Genomic DNA, 19690 nt, shown 5'->3' with positions numbered 1-19690 from the left:
TCTGTAATGAATGTGGAAATCGCAGCCCCGAGAATGAAGAGATGGGACTTGCTCAGAGGGCCCTTGTTGCCAGTGTTACAGTTAGAAAAGTAGATTTTTTCCGCCTCTCTCTTTAAATATAATAAGTGAATAAATATAGAATAATGATAATAGTATATACTTAAAATAATTAGAATGTTTATTTATTATATTTATACATGGTTTATCTTAATACATATTTATATATCCCAGGAGCCAACAGGCTATGGATCACCCCACAGCTCTGAGGGGCTCTGGGGCTCTGACTGGGATTCTGCCTGAGCCCAGCGGATAGAATCCCTGGGGCATCCAGGACTCACTGGGTCTCCCGGAGCCCACCCTGGCAGGAAGGTTAGAGTCTCCTTTCCAGGTAAATGGGAGCAAGGCAGACGACAGCGTCAGCACAGTGGGGACGTCCCCACTCAACAATGGAAAAGGACTCCCTGATATTAAATGGCCTCATCAGTCCATCCCATGGTCATTTCTGTGAAGGTACCTTCACAACTGAAGGTCACATGAGCTCATCCTTGCTATGAGTCTTCCTTTTCCAAAAATCTTCCTGGTGCAATTTGTCAACAAGGTTCGTTGCTTTCTTGCAGGAGGTGGTCACGTTGAGAGTGGTGGCCATGGAGGCCAGGCTTCTAATGGGGAGAGGCAAGGTACGTACACCTGGTTTCTGACATCTTGGGTTGAGAAACGGAGGATGCAGTGGTCAAGACCTGATGCTTAGCATTTGCACCATCATCCTAAAGATACGGGCACCAAGCGTGGTTCTCTGTGGAGGGCACTTCAGCCAGGCTCCTGCCTGTTCCAGGAGCTCGGCTGAAATAGCTGGTTGACCTCTTCCCAACATGTCCAGCAAGTGGGTGCCAATATCACCCGCATTTTAAGTTCCACCCTGCTCCCTAAGTGTGCCACCTGGTGAACCCCAATGGTGGCATGTGGACCCCATGGTCTGGTCCCCAGGCTCCCAGGCAACCTCGTCCCCGTGTGTGGTGAGAAGACCTCTCCTCTAGCAGATCGTGGGACAAAAGCCCATTCTGCTGGATCTTGGGTTCCCTTTTGTTCTTGAGCAAAGACATGATGAGGTTGGAACTGTGAGTGTGGATCCCCGTGGGTTCTGAGATTTGTTGTATTCTCAACACGGAAGCACAGATGGTTTATCTCGTTTCTCCTTTTTCAGAAACCTTTTCCTTATAAGGTACAAGAAAAATAAAGATTAAAAGAACTCCTTTAAAAACTTAAAAAAGACAAAGATGGTATCTCGTGTCCCTAAAAAAATTTGTGGGACACGCTGTCACGTTGCTTCTAGCCAAATCCCTGGTTTTAAGCATTTTTGTTGGCAGACGAGGTATTTATTTGGGCAAAGATTTTTAACATCTATGTGCTGTTTTGATCAGTGTTAAAATGTGGATTCTTAAATGTGTAATGCATCGTCTTAAAATGTTCTTAAAGTTCTTAGAGAAAAAGTTCTTAAATTTTGTGATGAATAGTCTTGGAGAAAGAAATGTGACCGCGGTCCCTTGTTTTATATATTTATCATTCTTAAGGACACAGGTCTTGGGTTTTAAGCTCTCCCTGCAGACATAATAATTTGCTTGCTGCCCTTGCCTAGAATGGGAAGGTCACTTAGGAATAAATGCCCTAAGAGAATTTACACCCAGCACATTTATTTCAGGCCATCATTCCTGGCTCCTCATTTATAGCTACATACTGTTTAATGTATGACTTTACCAGAGAGGGATGGCCAAGCTCGAAGCATCTTTCCACGATATGACCCTGTTTTGCATATGTTAAAGTCCGACAGGGCGAAGGCAACCACCAGTAGTTGGTATCAGAACCAGTGTTTTTGCTGACACCCTTGAAATGATTTGTTTCTGTTCCTCATGGGAGAGCTGAGACCTTTCCATCTGGAGAAACATCTGGTTCAAATATGGCAGCTAGAATTGTGAATCTTTCTTCATTTTCCAGTAACGGACATTGTCCCCGAATGAAGGCAACCATATGTGCTTTTGAGTGGCCGTGTGGTTTCGACGATTGTCCCTGAAAGCTTACGGTCCTATGGTAGCTCACACTGTTCCGTACGAAGAATGTAGAAGAAGTCCACGTATATTGCCAACAGCACATCATTGGAGCAGAGATTTATGAGGGAGAATGGTTATTTTCATCTCCATGGGATAGAAGCTCACAAGCACGTGGTCATTTAAGACAGTGGGATTTTGTTCCACGGGCATAAATGTCCACGTAACATGGATCACCTGGAATTCTTTCCTGGACCCTTGGGAATTGCCCACATGTCCTCAAAGGAGACCCGACCATGTTCCAATGTAGCTCCAAACTACTGTGATATGTGCGGATCTGATTTTAATCCCTGGTGGTTGTGTGTCCTGCCCTCCACCTGTAGCCCTTCCTACACATCTTCCCGTGGCTCGCTCCCTCTCCTCATTCTTGCTCCCTTCAGTGCCACTTTATGTGAAAGGTCGTCCCTGGGCTGCTGAATTAGAGGAACCACCTCCTGCTGTCACCCACGCAATGCACATTCCATCCCCTCAACCTGCTAAGACTCTGTCTTTGCTCCTGCCAACCCACAACCAGGAAAGCTGCTTGGCAGATCCTAGGTGCTCAGTAGATAAATGTGGGCTGAGGGGTGTTATTCTGTGGACCTGAGCTGGACCTGAAATACTTATTGGAAAGCTCTGTGCGTGGCATCACCCCAATATCTCTAACGTACCTCCTCAGGGACCCTCAGCAGAAGTGATGGCGTGCGTCCCAGCACTGGGAACTCCTGGATTGGGCTCCAACTCTGTCCTTATAACTACATGTCCTTGGGCAAGCAGCTTACACTTGTGTCTGCCTCCGTCTGAGCGGTGGGCATAGAGGGTCCCAGGGCTCTGGTCAGCCAGACCAGAAAGAACACTTGAGACCTGTGGTCCCTCTCTGCCCCTCCTGCTGCCCAGTCAAGTGGAGGGATATTGCTCGATGGAATTAAGAAGGACTGCCGTCTATATTAGCCAGTGTGCTAACTAGCCACTTAATGATGATCCCTTATTAAGTTTTAATAGTTTTCTCTTCATTTCTTACCTTTTCTAAGAAGACTGTCATATTATTTGCTAGTGATTTTTCTTTTTTATGTTTATATCTTCTCTTACAGTTTACTTGTTTTCGTATCATTTTCCCTTGGCTAGAAAATGCAGGACAGCATTAAATATGAGAGAAGAGAGCAGATATTTGTCACGCCTGGCTTTGAGGCAAAAACCCCAAGAGATTCACCTTCACAGAAAAGAAATTTCTTTTTTTTTAAAAAAGGATAGATATTCAGTTCAGGAAGTGTCTTTCCATTCTAGTTCACTTTCTTTTCCAAACAGGAATTAATATTAAATTTCACCAAATGCCTTGGTCATCAACACAGATGGTCATATTTTTTTTCTTTTAACCCATGAATATGACAGGTTATATTGAAGGATGTCCTTGTATAAAATCCGTCTTTGTGTTCATGGCATAAACCCTAGTTCATCATGATAGGTTTTATTAAGCTGATGGATTAAATTGGGTATGAATCAGTCAGCTATAGCTGTCTAACAAACCATCCTCAAACTTAGTGGCTTAAAATTGTAAAAATTGTTACATCTGATGAGTCTGGGTTGGACTTGGCTGATCTCGGCCCAGTTCTCGTTTGCCTGTGGTCACCAGTGGGTCTCTGGGGTTGACTTGTCTGGAGTGGTCCCAGCTGGGATGAGTGGGCTCTTCCTCATGCATCCCCCACATCCTTACACCAGCCTTATATGGGCCCATTCTCAAGGGGGCCAACCCCACAGAGGCTATTTTTAAAATATCCGTTTGTCTCCCATTTTGCTAACGTCCTGTACCCAGAGTAAGACATGTGGCTGAGACCAGAGTCATGGGCTGGGGAGAACATTCCACCCCCAGTGGGGTGGGTGAAAAACTAGGGCCATCAGTGCAATAAGTCTAAACCAGATAAATCCCTTTGGGCTTGTTTTGTTGATGTTCATCCAAAAGATTGGCAAGCACTTTCCATTTCTTTCGGTGTTGACTTTTTCAGGCTTAGCAGCAGAGTTTTTGGTAACGCCAATTTTAGGAGTTTTAAAATAGAATGGGCATTCACTGTAATTGCATATTTGAAAGACTTTTTCCCATGAAGTAGTAGCTTCGTGGGTCTCCCCAGATCTGCTTTTGATTCTACTGGTGTTTTCCTTTACTCCAAGATGTCAAGACCCCCCGCCCCCGACAGTTCCAATGTGACAGATGACACTGTATTTTTCTTTCTAGGTGGATTTTCCGATTCTGACCTTGCTGATGGGGCTTCAGATGGAGGTAAAGTTAACCCTACATTTGTGTCCTTTCTCTCTCCATCCCCAATTACCGTCATGCTCTCCAGAATCACGGCAGGGTCGAAAGTCTTAGCCCTCGGCGAAATCACAGCCAGCTCTTGGGAAATCTCTCTCGGAGCTCTGCCACGTACAGATGCGTCCAGGGTGTGGACCGTGGGACCTGCCCCCGTAGAGGCTGGTCCCTTGGAGCTGTGTTAAGAGTTCCTGGAACTCCTCTCTTTTCCCGTGTGGATGGAGGGCACTTCTCAGACGTCTCCTCCTCTACCCGATCTCTATCTCTTCTGTGACTCTCTGGCATTGCTAGTGGCGTGTGTGGTTTCCTATTACGTAATGAATGTGGAAATCGCAGCCCCGAGAATGAAGAGATGGGACTTGCTCAGAGGGCCCTTGTTGCCAGTGTTACAGTTAGAAAAGTAGATTTTTCCGCCTCTCTCTTTAAATATAATAAGTGAATAAATATAGAATAATGATAATAGTATATACTTCATTAGAATGTTTATTTATTATATTTATACATGGTTTGTCTTAATACATATTTATATATCCTGGGAGCCAACAGGCTATGGATCACCCCACAGCTCTGATGGGCTCTGGGGCTCTGACTGGGATTCTGCCTGAGCCCAGCGGATAGAATCCCTGGGGCATCCAGGACTCACTGGGTCTCCCGGAGCCCACTCTGGCAGGAAGGTTTGAGCCTCCTTTCCAGGTAAATGGGAGCAAGACAGACGACAGCTTCAGCACAGTGGGGACGTCCCCACTCAACAATGGAAAAGGACTCCCTGATATTAAATGGTCTCATCAGTCCATCCCATGGTCATTTCTGTGAAGGTACCTTCACAACTGAAGGTCACATGAGCTCATCCTTGCTGTGAGTCTTCCTTTTCCAAAAATCTTCCTGGTGCAATTTGTCAACAAGGTTCGTTGCTCTCTTGCAGGAAGTGGTCACGGTGAGAGTGGTGGCCGTGGAGGCCAGGCTCCTAATGGGGAGGGGCAAGGTACATACACCTGGTTTCTGACATCTTGGGTTGAGAAACGGAGGATGCAGTGGTCAAGACCTGATGCTTAGCATTTGCACCATCATCCTAAAGATACGGGCACCAAGCATGGTTCTCTGTGGAGGGCACTTCAGCCGAGCCCTGGAACAGGCAGGAGCTCAGCTGAAATAGCTGGTTGATCTCTTCCCAACGTGTCCAGCAAGTGGGTGCCAATATCACCCGCATTTTAAGTTCCAGCCTGCTCCCTAAGTGTGCCACCTGGTGAACCCCAATGGTGGCATGTGGACCCCATGGTCTGGTCCCAAGGCTCCCAGGCAACCTCGTCCCCGTGTGTGGTGAGAAGACCTCTCCTCTAGCAGATCGTGGGGCAAAAGCCCATTCTGCTGGATCTTGGGTTCCCTTTTGTTCTTGAGCAAAGACATGATGAGGTTGGAACTGTGAATGAGGATCCCCGTGGGTTCTGAGATTTGTTGTATTCTCAACACGGAAGCACAGATGGTTTATCTCATTTCTCCTTTTTCAGAAACCTTTTCCTTATAAGGTACAAGAAAAATAAAGATTAAAAGAACTCCTTTAAAAACTTAAAAAAGACAAAGATTGTATCTTGTGTCCCTAAAAAAATTTGTGGGGCGCGCTTTCACGTTGCTTCTAGCCAAATCCCTGGTTTTAAGCATTTTCGTTGGCAGACGAGGTATTTATTTGGGCAAAGATTTTTAACATCTATGTGCTGTTTTGATCAGTGTTAAAATGTGGATTCTTAAATGTGTAATGCATCGTCTTAAAATGTTCTCAAAGTTCTTAGAGAAAAAGTTCTTAAATTTTGTGATGAATAGTCTTGGAGAAAGAAATGTGACCGCGGTCCCTTGTTTTATATATTTATCATTCTTAAGGACGCAGGTCTTGGGTTTTAAGCTCTCCCTGCAGACATAATAATTTGCTTGCTGCCCTTACCTAGAATGGGAAGGTCACTTAGGAATAAATGCCCTAAGAGAATTTACACCCAGCACATTTATTTCAGGCCATCATTCCTGGCTCCTCATTTATAGCTACATACTGTTTAATGTATGACTTTACCAGAGAGGGATGGCCAAGCTCGAAGCATCTTTCCACGATATGACCCTGTTTTGCATATGTTAAAGTCCGACAGGGCGAAGGCAACCACCAGTAGTTGGTATCAGAACCAGTGTTTTTGCTGACACCCTTGAAATGATTTGTTTCTGTTCCTCATGGGAGAGCTGAGACCTTTCCATCTGGAGAAACATCTGGTTCAAATATGGCAGCTAGAATTGTGAATCTTTCTTCATTTTCCAGTAACGGACATTGTCCCCGAATGAAGGCAACCATATGTGCTTTTGAGTGGCCGTGTGGTTTCGACGATTGTCCCTGAAAGCTTACGGTCCTATGGTAGCTCACACTGTTCCGTACGAAGAATGTAGAAGAAGTCCACGTATATTGCCAACAGCACATCATTGGAGCAGAGATTTATGAGGGAGAATGGTTATTTTCATCTCCATGGGATAGAAGCTCACAAGCACGTGGTCATTTAAGACAGTGGGATTTTGTTCCACGGGCATAAATGTCCACGTAACATGGATCACCTGGAATTCTTTCCTGGACCCTTGGGAATTGCCCACATGACCTCAAAGGAGACCCGACCATGATCCAATGTGGCTGCAAACTACTGTGATATGTGCGGATCTGATTTTAATCCCTGGTGGTTGTGTGTCCTGCCCTCCACCTGTAGCCCTTCCTACACATCTTCCCGTGGCTCGCTCCCTCTCCTCATTCTTGCTCCCTTCAGTGCCACTTTATGTGAAAGGTCGTCCCTGGGCTGCTGAATTAGAGGAACCACCTCCTGCTGTCACCCACGCAATGCACATTCCATCCCCTCAACCTGCTAAGACTCTGTCTTTGCTCCTGCCAACCCACAACCAGGAAAGCTGCTTGGCAGATCCTAGGTGCTCAGTAGATAAATGTGGGCTGAGGGGTGTTATTCTGTGGACCTGAGCTGGACCTGAAATACTTATTGGAAAGCTCTGTGCGTGGCATCACCCCAATATCTCTAACGTACCTCCTCAGGGACCCTCAGCAGAAGTGATGGCGTGCGTCCCAGCACTGGGAACTCCTGGATTGGGCTCCAACTCTGTCCTTATAACTACATGTCCTTGGGCAAGCTGCTTACACTTGTCTCTGCCTCCGTCTGAGTGGTGGGCATAGAGGGTCCCAGGGCTCTGGTCAGCCAGACCAGAAAGAGCACTTGAGACCTGTGGTCCCTCTCTGCCCCTCCTGCTGCCCAGTCAAGTGGAGGGATATTGCTCGATGGAATTAAGAAGGAATGCCGTCTATATTAGCCAGGGTTCTCCAGAGGAACAGAACAGATAGGATGCATGTAGATATAAAGAAAGAGGTTTATTGTAAGGAATTGGCTCATGTGATTATGGAGGCTGAGAAGTGTCACAGTCTACCGTCTGCTAGCTGGAGACCCTGGAACGCTGGTGGTGTAATTCAGTCCAAGTTCAAAGGACTGAGAACCAAGAGAGCCAATGGTTGGAAATCCCAGTCTGAGTCCAAAAGCCCGAGAATCAAGAGCGCCAATGTCCAAGGGCAGGAGAATTCTCAATGGACATCCCAACTCCAGCAGAGAGCAAATTCCCCCCACTTCACCTTTGTGTTCTATTCAGACCTTCAACCAGTTAGATGAGTGCTGCCCACACAGGGGAGGGCAATCTGCTTTACTCAGTCCTACAATTCAAATGCTGAACTCATCCAGAGACACCTACATGGACACACTCAGAAATGATGTTTTCCCAGCTGTCTGGTCACCCCTCAGCCCAGTCAGGTGGACATATAGAACTAACCATCACACCCTCTTTCCTTTATTCATGGAGCAGTGTGTTTTGGGCACCTGTCATGCTAAGAAACAGCTGTAGATGTGGGACAGATATGGGTAGTTTGAGAATTAGTGACAGTGGATGGAAATACCGTCATAGTAAATCATGAAAGTAATGAAGAGGTCAGTGGCTTTGATTTTTAGAAAGGGCATGAAGAGATGGGAATTGTATGGTCCCAGCCGGGCACCTTCCACTGTGGAATGTGTCACCTCTCCTGAGAGCTTCCTCATTGAGCTGTTAGGATGCTGTGCTGGTCATAGGGATGGGGAGGAGGTGGAGTTTGTTGTCCCACTGGAAACCAATGATTGGATTGGAAACGGTGCACATAGTGAAATTAATTTCAATTCTAGATGTGACTTTTGGGGACCAGGAGGGAGGTGCCCCTCTGGGAACGGCAGTGTAACTGGCCCTTCCTATGATGCAAAAGGATTTGAGGCCGTCTTTGGGAATTGGGCAAAGCTCGGGAGTGGAATTCCTTCTGTGGTCACCTGTGGCCCCGTGTCTCAGTGCTTAGCCCACCGTCTTCCTCTTGGCAGGGCCGCCAGCCGCCTGCCCCGTGGGCTTCTTTCCATGAGTGTCTTTCTCCCCAATCGTGGTGTCTTGTGCTTCTTCCCACAGGCGAATCCCCTGGGGTGGTCCCTGGCATCGTGGGAGCTGTTTTGGTAGCTGTGGCCGGAGCCATTTCTAGCTTTATCGCCTACCAGAAAAAGAAGTTCTGCTTCAAAGAGAACGGTAAGTCTTCCCCTCTGCTCTCTTTCCTTTCTGCCTCGCTAACTTGAAAACTGTGCACTCTTAAAAAGTACTAAAACCAAGCCAGAACTCAGGTTGGCACGAAACTGGTGTGAGGTGACTGATGCTTTGTGAAATTGCTCGAATACTGGAATCAGACTGGGTGGCTTTGATCCCAACACTGTCCTGTGTTCAGCTGTGTAAACTTTGTGTAAGTTACTAACCACTCCAGTTCTTGGGTTTTACATCTATGACGGGGGAGGTGATAGTCCGTACACCATAGAATTTTTGTGAGGATTAATAAGCTCGTGTGTGAAAGTCTTCACAGATTGCCTGGCAGCGAGTGAGCGTTGAAGAAATGTTAGCTTTTATGATTTATTCATCTTTATTTACAATCACCATCATCTTCTTCATCATTAGGACAGGAGCGATGGCCACAGGGCCGCCATATTGTTTTCTCCACCCAAGGGAATTAAAATCGAAACACAGGGCAGCTGATTCCCTTTCTGCTAGGGAAGGTTCTTGGGTGGAATATACAATTTATAGGGGACTGTGGAGAATATCACACTTACCAGTGATTGGAACTCCATTGTTGGACGATTTGGGACTTTATGTGCAAAAGTCCCTATATTACTTAGGATCTGCCCTGACGTCAGTAAGTTCAACTATTTTGAACACAGCTGATGTTCATACATCTCTAGAAGTCTCTGTCTACATCTTGCCTTCACTCCTGCAGGACTAACAAGGGATGGGTTGTGACTTGCTTTGTGTGGGTCCCGTGGACTGTAGATGCCTCTCATCCTTGGAGGAGCCTTCTGGTGTCTGAACTTCTCATCCTACCCGTGTTCTTAAGTCTTTATTCATACTTTGCCATTGACCTCATCCACGTAAAGGACCACTTCTGAGGGCTCTGGGGAAATTCCCAAAAGGTTTGACCAGATGCTGATGATGGAGGCAAGGTTAGGAATGGAGATTACCCTTCGTCTTTCATCATCCCAGACTTTGAGGTCCACAAACTCTGTTTATAGCCTGAAGTTGAAAGTCCTAGACAGGTTTTGGATTCACAGACCTAAGATAAGCTGCTGTTTTTATATCCCTCATCTTGCCGTAGAAGATAAGGGTGCCCGATGGTATCTCGTTTCCCACATGTGACCGGGTCCCTTCCATCTGGCGGTGCTTGGGAAAGTGTGGTTGCTTGATTGAATGGCAGTGTCCAGCGGTGCCCAAATGGACAGATGACCTAGTTTGAGGAGACGCCTATAAAAGATCGACATTTAGAACTGAGAGGAGAAAAACAAAAGACAACACCTTTCTCCTCTTGCTTTTCCTAGAAACAGCAGAGAGGTTAAATGAGTAGAGATTCAGGGGAAGTGAATTCGTGTTTCCTTTTCAATTACATTTCCCCCTCTCTGTAGATGCTCATCTCAGAGCATCATGCTCAGCCAGGAGAGTAGAAAGCCGTGCTCTCTCAGAAGGATACATGGCAAGTCCTGGCCCAACGATGTTCTGAAAATCTGTAGGTGAACCCCACTTGGATTCTGGAGTTGAAGAGTATTTCTGTTACCTTGGGTATGGGATGTAGGGACCTCTGGGATATTGTGGTGCTATTCCACGTTCACATGTCAAGGCAAGGGACTTGAGGAAGCATCCAAGTGTCTTAATAGACTTGACGTCATCCAATATTTGGAAATGGGATTCGGGAATTGGGAAAACCAAGTGTTCTCCATCTCGCCGTACCCCATCCTCGGGTCTTGGTCTTTGGCTGAAGCCTTCTGTCTACTGCAGGGATGGAGGTGGGCGTGGAAAATGGAAAGCCCGGGTAGAAATAGTTGAACCTACCGTTTTCAAAAATAAAAGCATCCTTTCTGAAGAATTGGCTCAGGGCAGTCCAGGATTCAACTTATGCTACTGAGGAGCTAGCTAAATTCATTTCCCTAGAACATTTTCTACAGTCTTTCTGCTTCTTGGGCTGAATTTATATCAGGTGCAGCTTTAAGTCTTGATTTGCTTTCTGTTTGTTATGGGGCTGATGATCTTGAGCTTATGTAGATACACAGAGCAAAGGGCAAACCTTCACTAGGGAAGGAAGCTGGTACTTCTGATTTCAGTAATTAGGCACTTTTGTCCAGCTATAAAATGCCCAGCGTTAACGCAAAGAAAATTAAGTGCTATTCTCCTATGAACATCAAGAGTCTATGGCAGAAGAGTATTTTTCTGATTGAAATGTTGAATTTTGGTTTTGGGGGCGTGAAGATCCTAGAACTTTTGGGGTCTGTGCAGGACTGTTTTATGGGTTTTACTCCTGGGATGGTCATTTTAGGATGTACAAACCCATATGTAATGCTGAGCTTGGAGATTTCCTAAGAAGGATGTGGCCACAGCATGCCCCAGTCCTTGAAGAAGCTGTGGTTTGAGGAAACCATTATTCTACAAGAGTGCATGTTTATAAAGCAACGTGATTTTCCAGGACTTTGTCAGTGTGTTGAAATGTGTAGCGTCTGTTGACTTGCCATCAAGTTTCCTCTTGAGCCAGCGGATGGAGGCAGAAGTGTTTTCCCAACGTGGAGCTGCGTCCATCAAATAGTTAGTCTTGATGTAAATTTATTTAAGAGCTTTTCGGTGTTCTGTTGTGAGCTAAATTTTGGAAAAAATATCCACGGCCAGCAAAATTTAATAGATCTATCCTTTATTCCTAAAAATTCGAAATGGTTCTAGGAGTCTGAGGGATTGCATGCATGCTGGCTCGCTAAAGCCATCTAGGAGCGTGCTCACGGTCGACTGCGTCTTGGCGTTTTGGCGTGTTGGCTTCGAGTAACTGGTTTGATGACACGGAGCCTGGGCTGCTTTGACAGAGCGCAGCTTTGGCTGCTGTCGTGTGACATGGGTGATGCTGCCCTTCTGTGTGCGTGGCAGCTGGTTCCTGTTGCTCACCGCACATCTGCCTGCTGTTTGGAGCCTCCTTGGCTGGTAGCGGTTTCTTGAGACTTTAGTGAAATGAGCTGCTGGAGTGTCCTCCCTTCTCCCATCCCTCCTTCCCTCTCCTCCTTAATGTTGGTGTCCTCTTCTGATTCTAGCTCCCTGTTTCCCTTTGCTCTCTAAGCTTGTGAGCCCAGAGAACGTCTTTCTAACAGCTCGCGGCTGCTGCTGTCTGGGGCGTTGGCGCACACCCAGACCAAGCCTCTCGGAAGTTCACTTTCTTTTCTCTTTTTCGATCTTCCTTTTCAGATGAGTAGAAGATCTAGGGACGAGCAGAAAACCCTGTGCGGGCTGCGAGATCATCCCGTCTGATCAGTGTTTGTCTCCTAAGACGCAGACTCTAAAGCAAACCGTGGCTTCTGTCTTTCTGTCATGCTAAATTGCCACGGATTTGTGATTCTCCTAGACTGGATTCTGTGCCTTGAATTCTATATGTTTTCCCCCTTGTTGAAGCATAGAAGCTTACTATGTGATATGAATGCACGGGTAGCTTCAGAAAAGGAAGAGAAGCGCAGATTTTTAAAAAATTTAAATCCAAAGGAAAGAAAGGCAGTGGATGGCTTCCATGTATTAATGGGGTTCCTCCCCGTCGAGTCCATCTTTGCCAATGGGTCAGGCAGGAGGGCAGGGGTGACCACCATCCTCCCTACAGTCTCCTGGAGCAGAGCCCACCCCGGTCATAGGGTTCAATCTTTTCACGCCACCGACGCAATTTTTAACCCTCTGATTTCATAGCCTCTGGATTTTGAGGGTGCATTTGTCACTCCGTTTCCCATGAAGCAGTTCCTAATTCTCTCTCTCTCCCATCAGTTCTTTCCCAATATGGGAACTTCCCAGTTCTCAGGGGGAAAACGTCCATATATTTAGGAATATCTTAACATTTTAAGGTCAGTGGGGTGGGATCTTGTTGACACCTGAGAATTCTTACATCCTTGCACATCCCTGTGAGCATGGAATCATCGCTAGATTTTTTTTCCGTTTGCGCATTCGGCCATCTCGTTCTGGGCATAAAATTGCTTTTTCGGGTGGTGGTGATATTAGGGTTAAAGGATAGGTTTTGGGGTTAGTAGGGATGGGTAATGGGGGGTGGGTTGAGGACTCTGTGACAGAGGCTGTAAATGCTTTTCCCGTGGGTCTGGTCACCCTCCAGTGGTCACCTTGATGGCCTTGACAGCAGTCACCCTGACTGCCCTCTGGCTCTTTGAAGGATGCGTCCGCAGGTTTCTCAGCTCTGATAAAATGAAGCCTGTGCCTCACTTAGCACAGGGGGAGTCTGGATCGGATCTCCGTGTGCCTCCAAGAAGTCAGCCCTCCGTGTGACCTCAAGATCAGGCACTGCTGATCAGCGGTCCCCGGGGGCCTGTTGTGGCCCCGAGTGCTTGTTACGTATATGCACACGTATTTCCTGAGCATAGACACACGCTAAAGCCCCGATTGCTGTAATTGCTCTGATAGCTCCGAATGGTTCCTAGCCTAAAAGAAACACACTTGAGTTTCTTTAATTTCTTTTGAGATGGGGAGTGTCTGGCCTTTTAAGTTTTGAAAGGGAAGCAGGTGGCACGGATGGCGAATCTCTTGGAATCTGTTCTCTTCTGTGGGACCCACTGGGGACCGCTGCTTGGTGTCCTGGGGGCTTGCACAGGTCTTCACTGGGAGACGGGAGTCTGGCTCTGCATCCTTGAACACGAGGCTCCCGTCTGCTCCCTCCCTTTCGAATGTTCGCCTTGCCACGGCTGCATCAGCTCCAGCTAAAAGCAGTCCCAAGAGGCCAGAGTCTTGGGGCTTCTTGGAGAACTCCCCTGGCGACAGAGGTGCATTTTAATTACCGCCAACGATGGCGCCACATTATTGCCTCATTACGCAAGCATGTGCTGAGTCTGGGAAGGAGGGAGTTGATTCCTGCTCCCAGAGGGCGGAGACCCCTCCTCATGCCATGATGCATCCACCTCGTTTCCTGGAAGGTGCAGCCCCAAACCTGTACCTTCAGAATGTCGTCGCCAAATGCTGGGAGTTTGTGATGCCAACCCCAAAATACGGCGTATGAACACTGCCCCCTACAAATGCCCATCCAGAGTGTATAGAACCAAAGATGCTTTTTACCTGTTCGAAATAAATTTTGCCACCAATGGATTTTGGCTTTGCAATACTTTATTGTTTTAAATGGGCTTTTTTTTTTTTCTTTTTCCTTGAACAACCAGATTTGATGGAGCATTTCACGACCCCGTTAGAATGAATATCTTTGCCATTTCCATTTGCACTTTTTTTTTGCTAGGGAGAAATTAGTGGTCCTGTGAAATGAAAGCAAATTTAATACTTCTTGCCATGACAGTTTGCTGTACAATGTGCCTGTGTAGAGGACCCACCGTCTGCCCCACCAGCGGAAGCCATGACATGTGTGGTCCCGGCCGTGCAATGCTTTTACAGATGTCTTCGAACTTTGTCCTCTTTGGGTGTTTTTCTTTCTTTTTTGAATCTTAGAATTTGGGTCTCTAAAGGGGGTCCTGTTTCGTGGTTGGGGGAGGGGGTTAGAGATGATGGAATTCATTTTACCCAGATTGCGATCCGTTTTTCCGTGACCCGGATTCAAAATCGTGTGGGGTGTCTTGTTCAGGAAGGTATGCTAACCACAGACGATGCAATTTTGCAAAGAAGAAAACTTTGTGAACAGGAAATGAACTATCACGGATCTGGTGAGCTTGCTCAGGTGCCTCTCGTGTCGAAAGTGCACCATTTATGTGTTCCTTAGCAGGAAAGAAATAAATGGATCTTGTCTGTGAATCTCTCATGAGTTTTGACTTCTGTGGCCTTAATGCTGGATACCTTGGTGAATGTTTGAGAGAATGGTCGCGTTTGCGTGGATGCGTTTTTGAAAAATTTTGGAATAGAAATGGAAATTAAAAAACAGACAACGCAGGAGCAAGCAGATGGGTCCGCACAAGGGCCTTTAGCTCTGGATTCTCCGATGGCCAGGGAAGTCCTGGGTGGCTGTCTTCCTCCCTCTCATTCACTTTGCTTTTGGAGAGGCGGATTGGGGAGGAGGGTATGGGGCCGATTCATCCCAAGAATGACGATCAGGGTGTGTTGTCTCTGTATTCACCCTCTTGGGGTGTTTTGTGCTTCCTTTCAGCTGACCAAGGCGAAGTCGACATGGAAAACCACCACAGCACCAACGCTGAGCCCCCCGGTAAGAAGGGATGCTGGGAGTCAGGCGCCCGCTGGTGTGTCCGTTCTGTCTCCTCCAACCGCACGCTGGTCCCGCCATCCTGCCCCAGTTCTCAAATTCGGTTTATGGCATCGAATTTGCTCCTTTATGTCTCATTGCTTTCCAGGGGATTCGTTCTGGGAGATGATGTATAAATGTCCAGGGCTTGAGGCTTCAGATGAGACCTAACAATGCTGAAGACTCTCTTTAATAATCGATTACTGTAATTTTCGAAGTGGCCCCCAGTTGATGCGTGGCCAGAGAGTCAGCAGCTGGCTGGTGTGCAGCAAAGATTGAAAATGCACCAAGATACAGCTTTTTGTCACATTCTGTGGTCACTTGTACAAAATCCTCTGAACCAGGTGGAGAATAGGGTCCAGAGATAATCATTTAAATTTACGGAAACTTTTCAGGGTTAAAGGCAGGCGTTCTGCAATTACGATGACTTTGGAAAATGGCAGGAAAAAAAAACTCTATGTAAAAATACATGTGTGTGTTTCTTTTTTTCTTTTATTTATGTGTATTTTGGGACCTGCCCATGTGCCAAGAGAGGCAACATTTATTGAATAGGACATCTATTGAATTGAGATAAGTTTTTGATGAAATTTTAAAATGTTTTGAATTTTAAAAATTGAGACTTTTAGAAAGTTAGTGTCCAGCTCACTGCTATTTCAAATTGGGGAAAGATGTTTAAAATGAACTATTGTTTTGAAGCACCAAAAATGCAAAATAGACCTCTAAAACTCAAATGAACTGATCGGGAAATCTTAGTCCCAAATCGTTGTGAATTAACCAAAACCAGGGACCCTCATTTAGAAAATTATTTGTTTTGAAATTTGGTAGATTATAGAGATTTTTTGCTGTCTCAGTAGAAAATGCCTTGTCTCGTTTTCTTTCTGCTTTTCCTGAAGTATCTATTTTTTCCAGCTGCAGTCGCACAGTGCTGTGGCATTTATTGAATTTCTTTCCAGCAGATCAAATTTTGTTTTTCTTTCTGTCTGTGATGAGTTCTGAGCCCATTTATCTTATGTAGACATAGAGTCACCTGCTTGGGAAACTTTTAAGAAGCAGATAGAGGCTTGTGCGAGTTGGGGAGACGGGAATGCCTGGTAAAATGTTTTCTTATCTCTTTGTGCTTGGCAGTTCAGCGGACTCTTCTGGAGAAATAGAAGGTTGTTGGGGAAAGCAGCCCCGGACATCCACAGCGGGATCCCCATCCTTGCCTGCTGCCCCTCTCTGAAGAACACCCTCGGGTGGGGAGGACAGAGCAGCCGCCCCGGGAGCCGGCCCATCTTGTCCACACCTTCACTCCAGTCGGATGCTCTGTTTTAATTTTGAGATGTGTTCACCTGTCGCCATGCTGGGTAGAAGATGTGGACTAACAAAGAGTTTTGCATCCAGAGGGGAATTGCATTCACTTTCTCCGTGGCCCGTAGGGGTTTTCGGCGTCACTTGAAAAGCTCGCCGCCACCGAGTCCCCATCATTGGAATAGCGACCCCACTGAAGTTCTCCAAACGGAATCTCTGGGTCTGTTTGCAAATTACCTGTACATTGAAAGTGCAGGTTGAAACCTCCCTAACACTGACCATTTTTTAGAGTGAGGTAAGCCTTCAGTTAGATTCCTCAAAATTTCTTTCGTTTGTTAGGATTCTTTTTTTCACACTAGACTAAGAAAAAGAAATTAGAAACCAAGCACTTTTTACATAAATGTTTTGCTCTGGGGTGACTTTTAAAGAAGGCTGTGAAAATTAGTGGGATGGATCCCATGTTCCCTTCTGGGCTATAAGACGAATGGTCAACCTAAGTGCTAGCTCTGTATTTCTGGCATTTTCTTTCTCTGCCCTTTTCTTTTCTCTTGTCTTATCGTATTGCGGACAAGTATTCCTCAGCATTCAGATACTCTCCTGCTTCAGATATTCCCTGCATCAGATACTCCTGTGTATCAGACACTTCCCTGCATCAGATGCTCATCTGTATTAGATACTCCCCCTCAGAGATACTCCTCCTCATCAGATACTCCCCTGTATCAGACATTCCCTTTCTTTCTTCCATGTGAGTGAATGCCATGAATTTGTTAACTGTTTGTATCGTCTTTACAAAATGTTTAACTGCTTCTATGTGAGAGATCAGTTTAACATAACCGTAAAACAGCTTTTCAGCAGAGAATCTCCTTGTATACTTTGTAACAGCTTGAAATGAAGTGATCGCATTCCTCCTTGCAATAAACAATGACTTCTCCACGTTTAGAAGCATTTCCCCATCTCGGGCAATGCACACACTGCAAGGCTTCCAAAATGCGTGCTTTTGTATAAAAGCTTGAGACGGGCTTCGCTTGGATTTTTGTGTTAATCTCAGAAAGCGTAGAAGCCCTGATATTCTAGCCGGGATGGACCTCATCTCTAAACTTTCCTCCACTGAAAAATTAGAGTATCTTCAGTATGCTTCCAGCGGTGCTCACGAAAGCTCTCAGAATAGTTATCCACAGAATGGCAATTTCCTGGGAATACTTAATCTTGTCACTTATAATGGCTTTAAGAGCTGCTGCTTGTCGACAAAGCCAGATTTGACACAAGTCTCCTTGTTCAAAGGTATGCTGTCATCACACCTGTGTGGGCTGCCATCACAGACCTCTGGATTTGGGGAAAGGATTGGTATGGAGGTGTAAGCCATTGATTCTGGGTCTTTTCCACTTTGAAGCTCATAAACGCTGTCAGTAGTTGTGGGGTGGGCATTGGAGGCATCCCCCCTTCTGTTGAGACCTCCACCCCTCCACACACCCATATCCTTTCACTGGCCCCTGCTTCCCACCTGTCTAAAAGCTCCCGGAACTTCATTCCCAAGATATCAATGGGGACTGTTGTCCAGTCATTTTGGTATTTATGTTATTTTTCTGTGTTTGAGTATATGAAACAGGGTGAAGAAATGATTGAGACCTCTGGTTATTTATCATTTCTGTTCATTGTTTCTTGCAACAAATACCCATTGGATGCCCCTTGTGGCCCAGGTGTGGGCAGCAGAGGATGTGACGTTCTGGATTCTGGAGGATGTAACACAAACATCTCTCATTCATCAAGGGATGAGGTACACCAGTTGTCAAGGGCTGAAGGCTGGATTATCCAGTATGCCTGGGTCCTGTTGCTGGCTAGCTCGGAACACCTGGGTTACAAAGGTCTTGGAGAATATCCACATTCCTCCCCAATGAATCATCAAGGATTGCTTTTGAGGTCAGATTTTGCACAGTGACTTGCTTTATTTTGTAACAAGAAAAAAAATGCATCAATCTTTTTGTAACTCTGTGAATAACATCAACATGTTTATAAGCATCGCAATCATTCTATAAACATAAATGTCTCATTAACGGAGAGAATAGTGAAAGGATGGGTATTTTTTAAAAGTATATGAAATTATGACTCATGCATAAATAAATCTGTACATTTAAGAAATATGTCAACTAGCCTTTTTTTTTATGGAGGCTGAATGGACATCTTTGTAGACTCAGTTTAATTTCACATGGACATAAAAATAAACGATCTTTTGAAAAATGGAGTTTGAATTAGGTGGCTTGTTGGATCATTAAATATCTTGGCAAAAAACATTACTTTGTTTAATCATTTTAGAACTTGTGTATAAAGAAATCACAGTCCGATGGGTTTTGAAATCAGGATAAAAACTTTAAAGGCTAACGGGAGACGGTAATACAGTAGAGGATTTGTTATAAATCTGGATTTTAGTGTATTTAGCCAACCAACTGAAGCTGTGGCCAAGTTTTTGCTATCAAGAAAATGCTGCAATGAATATCTTTCGAACTATATTACTGTGGACCTGTGTAAGTGTGTGTGTTGCATAAATGTCTGAAATTGCCTTTGTTATACAAAAGGGTGTATGCATGTTTAATTGTTTATGGACACTGCTATTCACTCCCCATCGAGGTTGTGCAAATTTATGGTACCCGCAGTGATGTCTCAGATCTGTTTCCTCACGGCCCTGCCAACTTTCTGATCATTACCAATCTGTTGGTTGAAATACGATGTCTTAACTGTTTTGCATTGAATTTCTTTTAACACAAGTGAGATTGAGAATCTGTGTGTGGAAGATCCATTTGCATCTAATTTCTGGGGGAGCCACACAAATATGTCGTTTGCCTGTTTTTATATGTGTTGTGGGTCCTTTTCTTCTTGATTTGTAGGAACTCTTTATGTATGAAAGATAGTGCCATTTGTGAAGTAGGTAGCAAATGTGCTTTTTCACTTTATCTTTACCCTTTTAACTCAGAAGTGATGTTTTCCCTATTCATATATATTACTTTTATGTAGTGAAATTAGTTAATGGTTACTGGGCTCGCTATCATACTTGGAAAAATATCTACCATATTGACATTATTTTTTAAAAAAACTGCGTAGCTTCTTCTAACACTTTTATATAGAGGCTTATTGTGGTTTTTTTTACATTAAGATATTTGATCCCCTAGGAATGCATTTTTGAGTAGGAAATGAGGAAAACATTTCTCTGTGTGCAGTTTTTTTTTTCAC

The 19690-nt window shown here is 45.3% G+C and overlaps 1 protein-coding gene across 1 annotated transcript in view; it reads left to right on the top strand.

Annotated features, from left to right (window-relative positions):
• LOC147912039 (CD99 antigen-like) overlaps positions 1-18707 on the top strand; it is a 42052-nt gene extending 23345 nt beyond the window's left edge. The window contains exons 7-11 of the mRNA XM_087426713.1: positions 618-677; positions 4306-4350; positions 8872-8985; positions 15086-15142; positions 16304-18707. Of these exons, the coding sequence (XP_087282839.1) occupies positions 618-677; positions 4306-4350; positions 8872-8985; positions 15086-15142; positions 16304-16329 (302 nt within the window). The 3' untranslated portion in view covers positions 16330-18707. The remainder of the gene's footprint in view (positions 1-617; positions 678-4305; positions 4351-8871; positions 8986-15085; positions 15143-16303) is intronic.
• The last annotated feature ends 983 nt before the right edge of the window (positions 18708-19690 follow it).

The sequence above is a fragment of the Ceratotherium simum genome, chromosome X (assembly GCF_057802395.1).
Source record: "Ceratotherium simum simum isolate JZ-2026a chromosome X, ASM5780239v1, whole genome shotgun sequence".
Classification (NCBI taxonomy): domain Eukaryota; kingdom Metazoa; phylum Chordata; class Mammalia; order Perissodactyla; family Rhinocerotidae; genus Ceratotherium; species Ceratotherium simum.
This window is presented reverse-complemented; position numbering and strand designations above follow the sequence as displayed.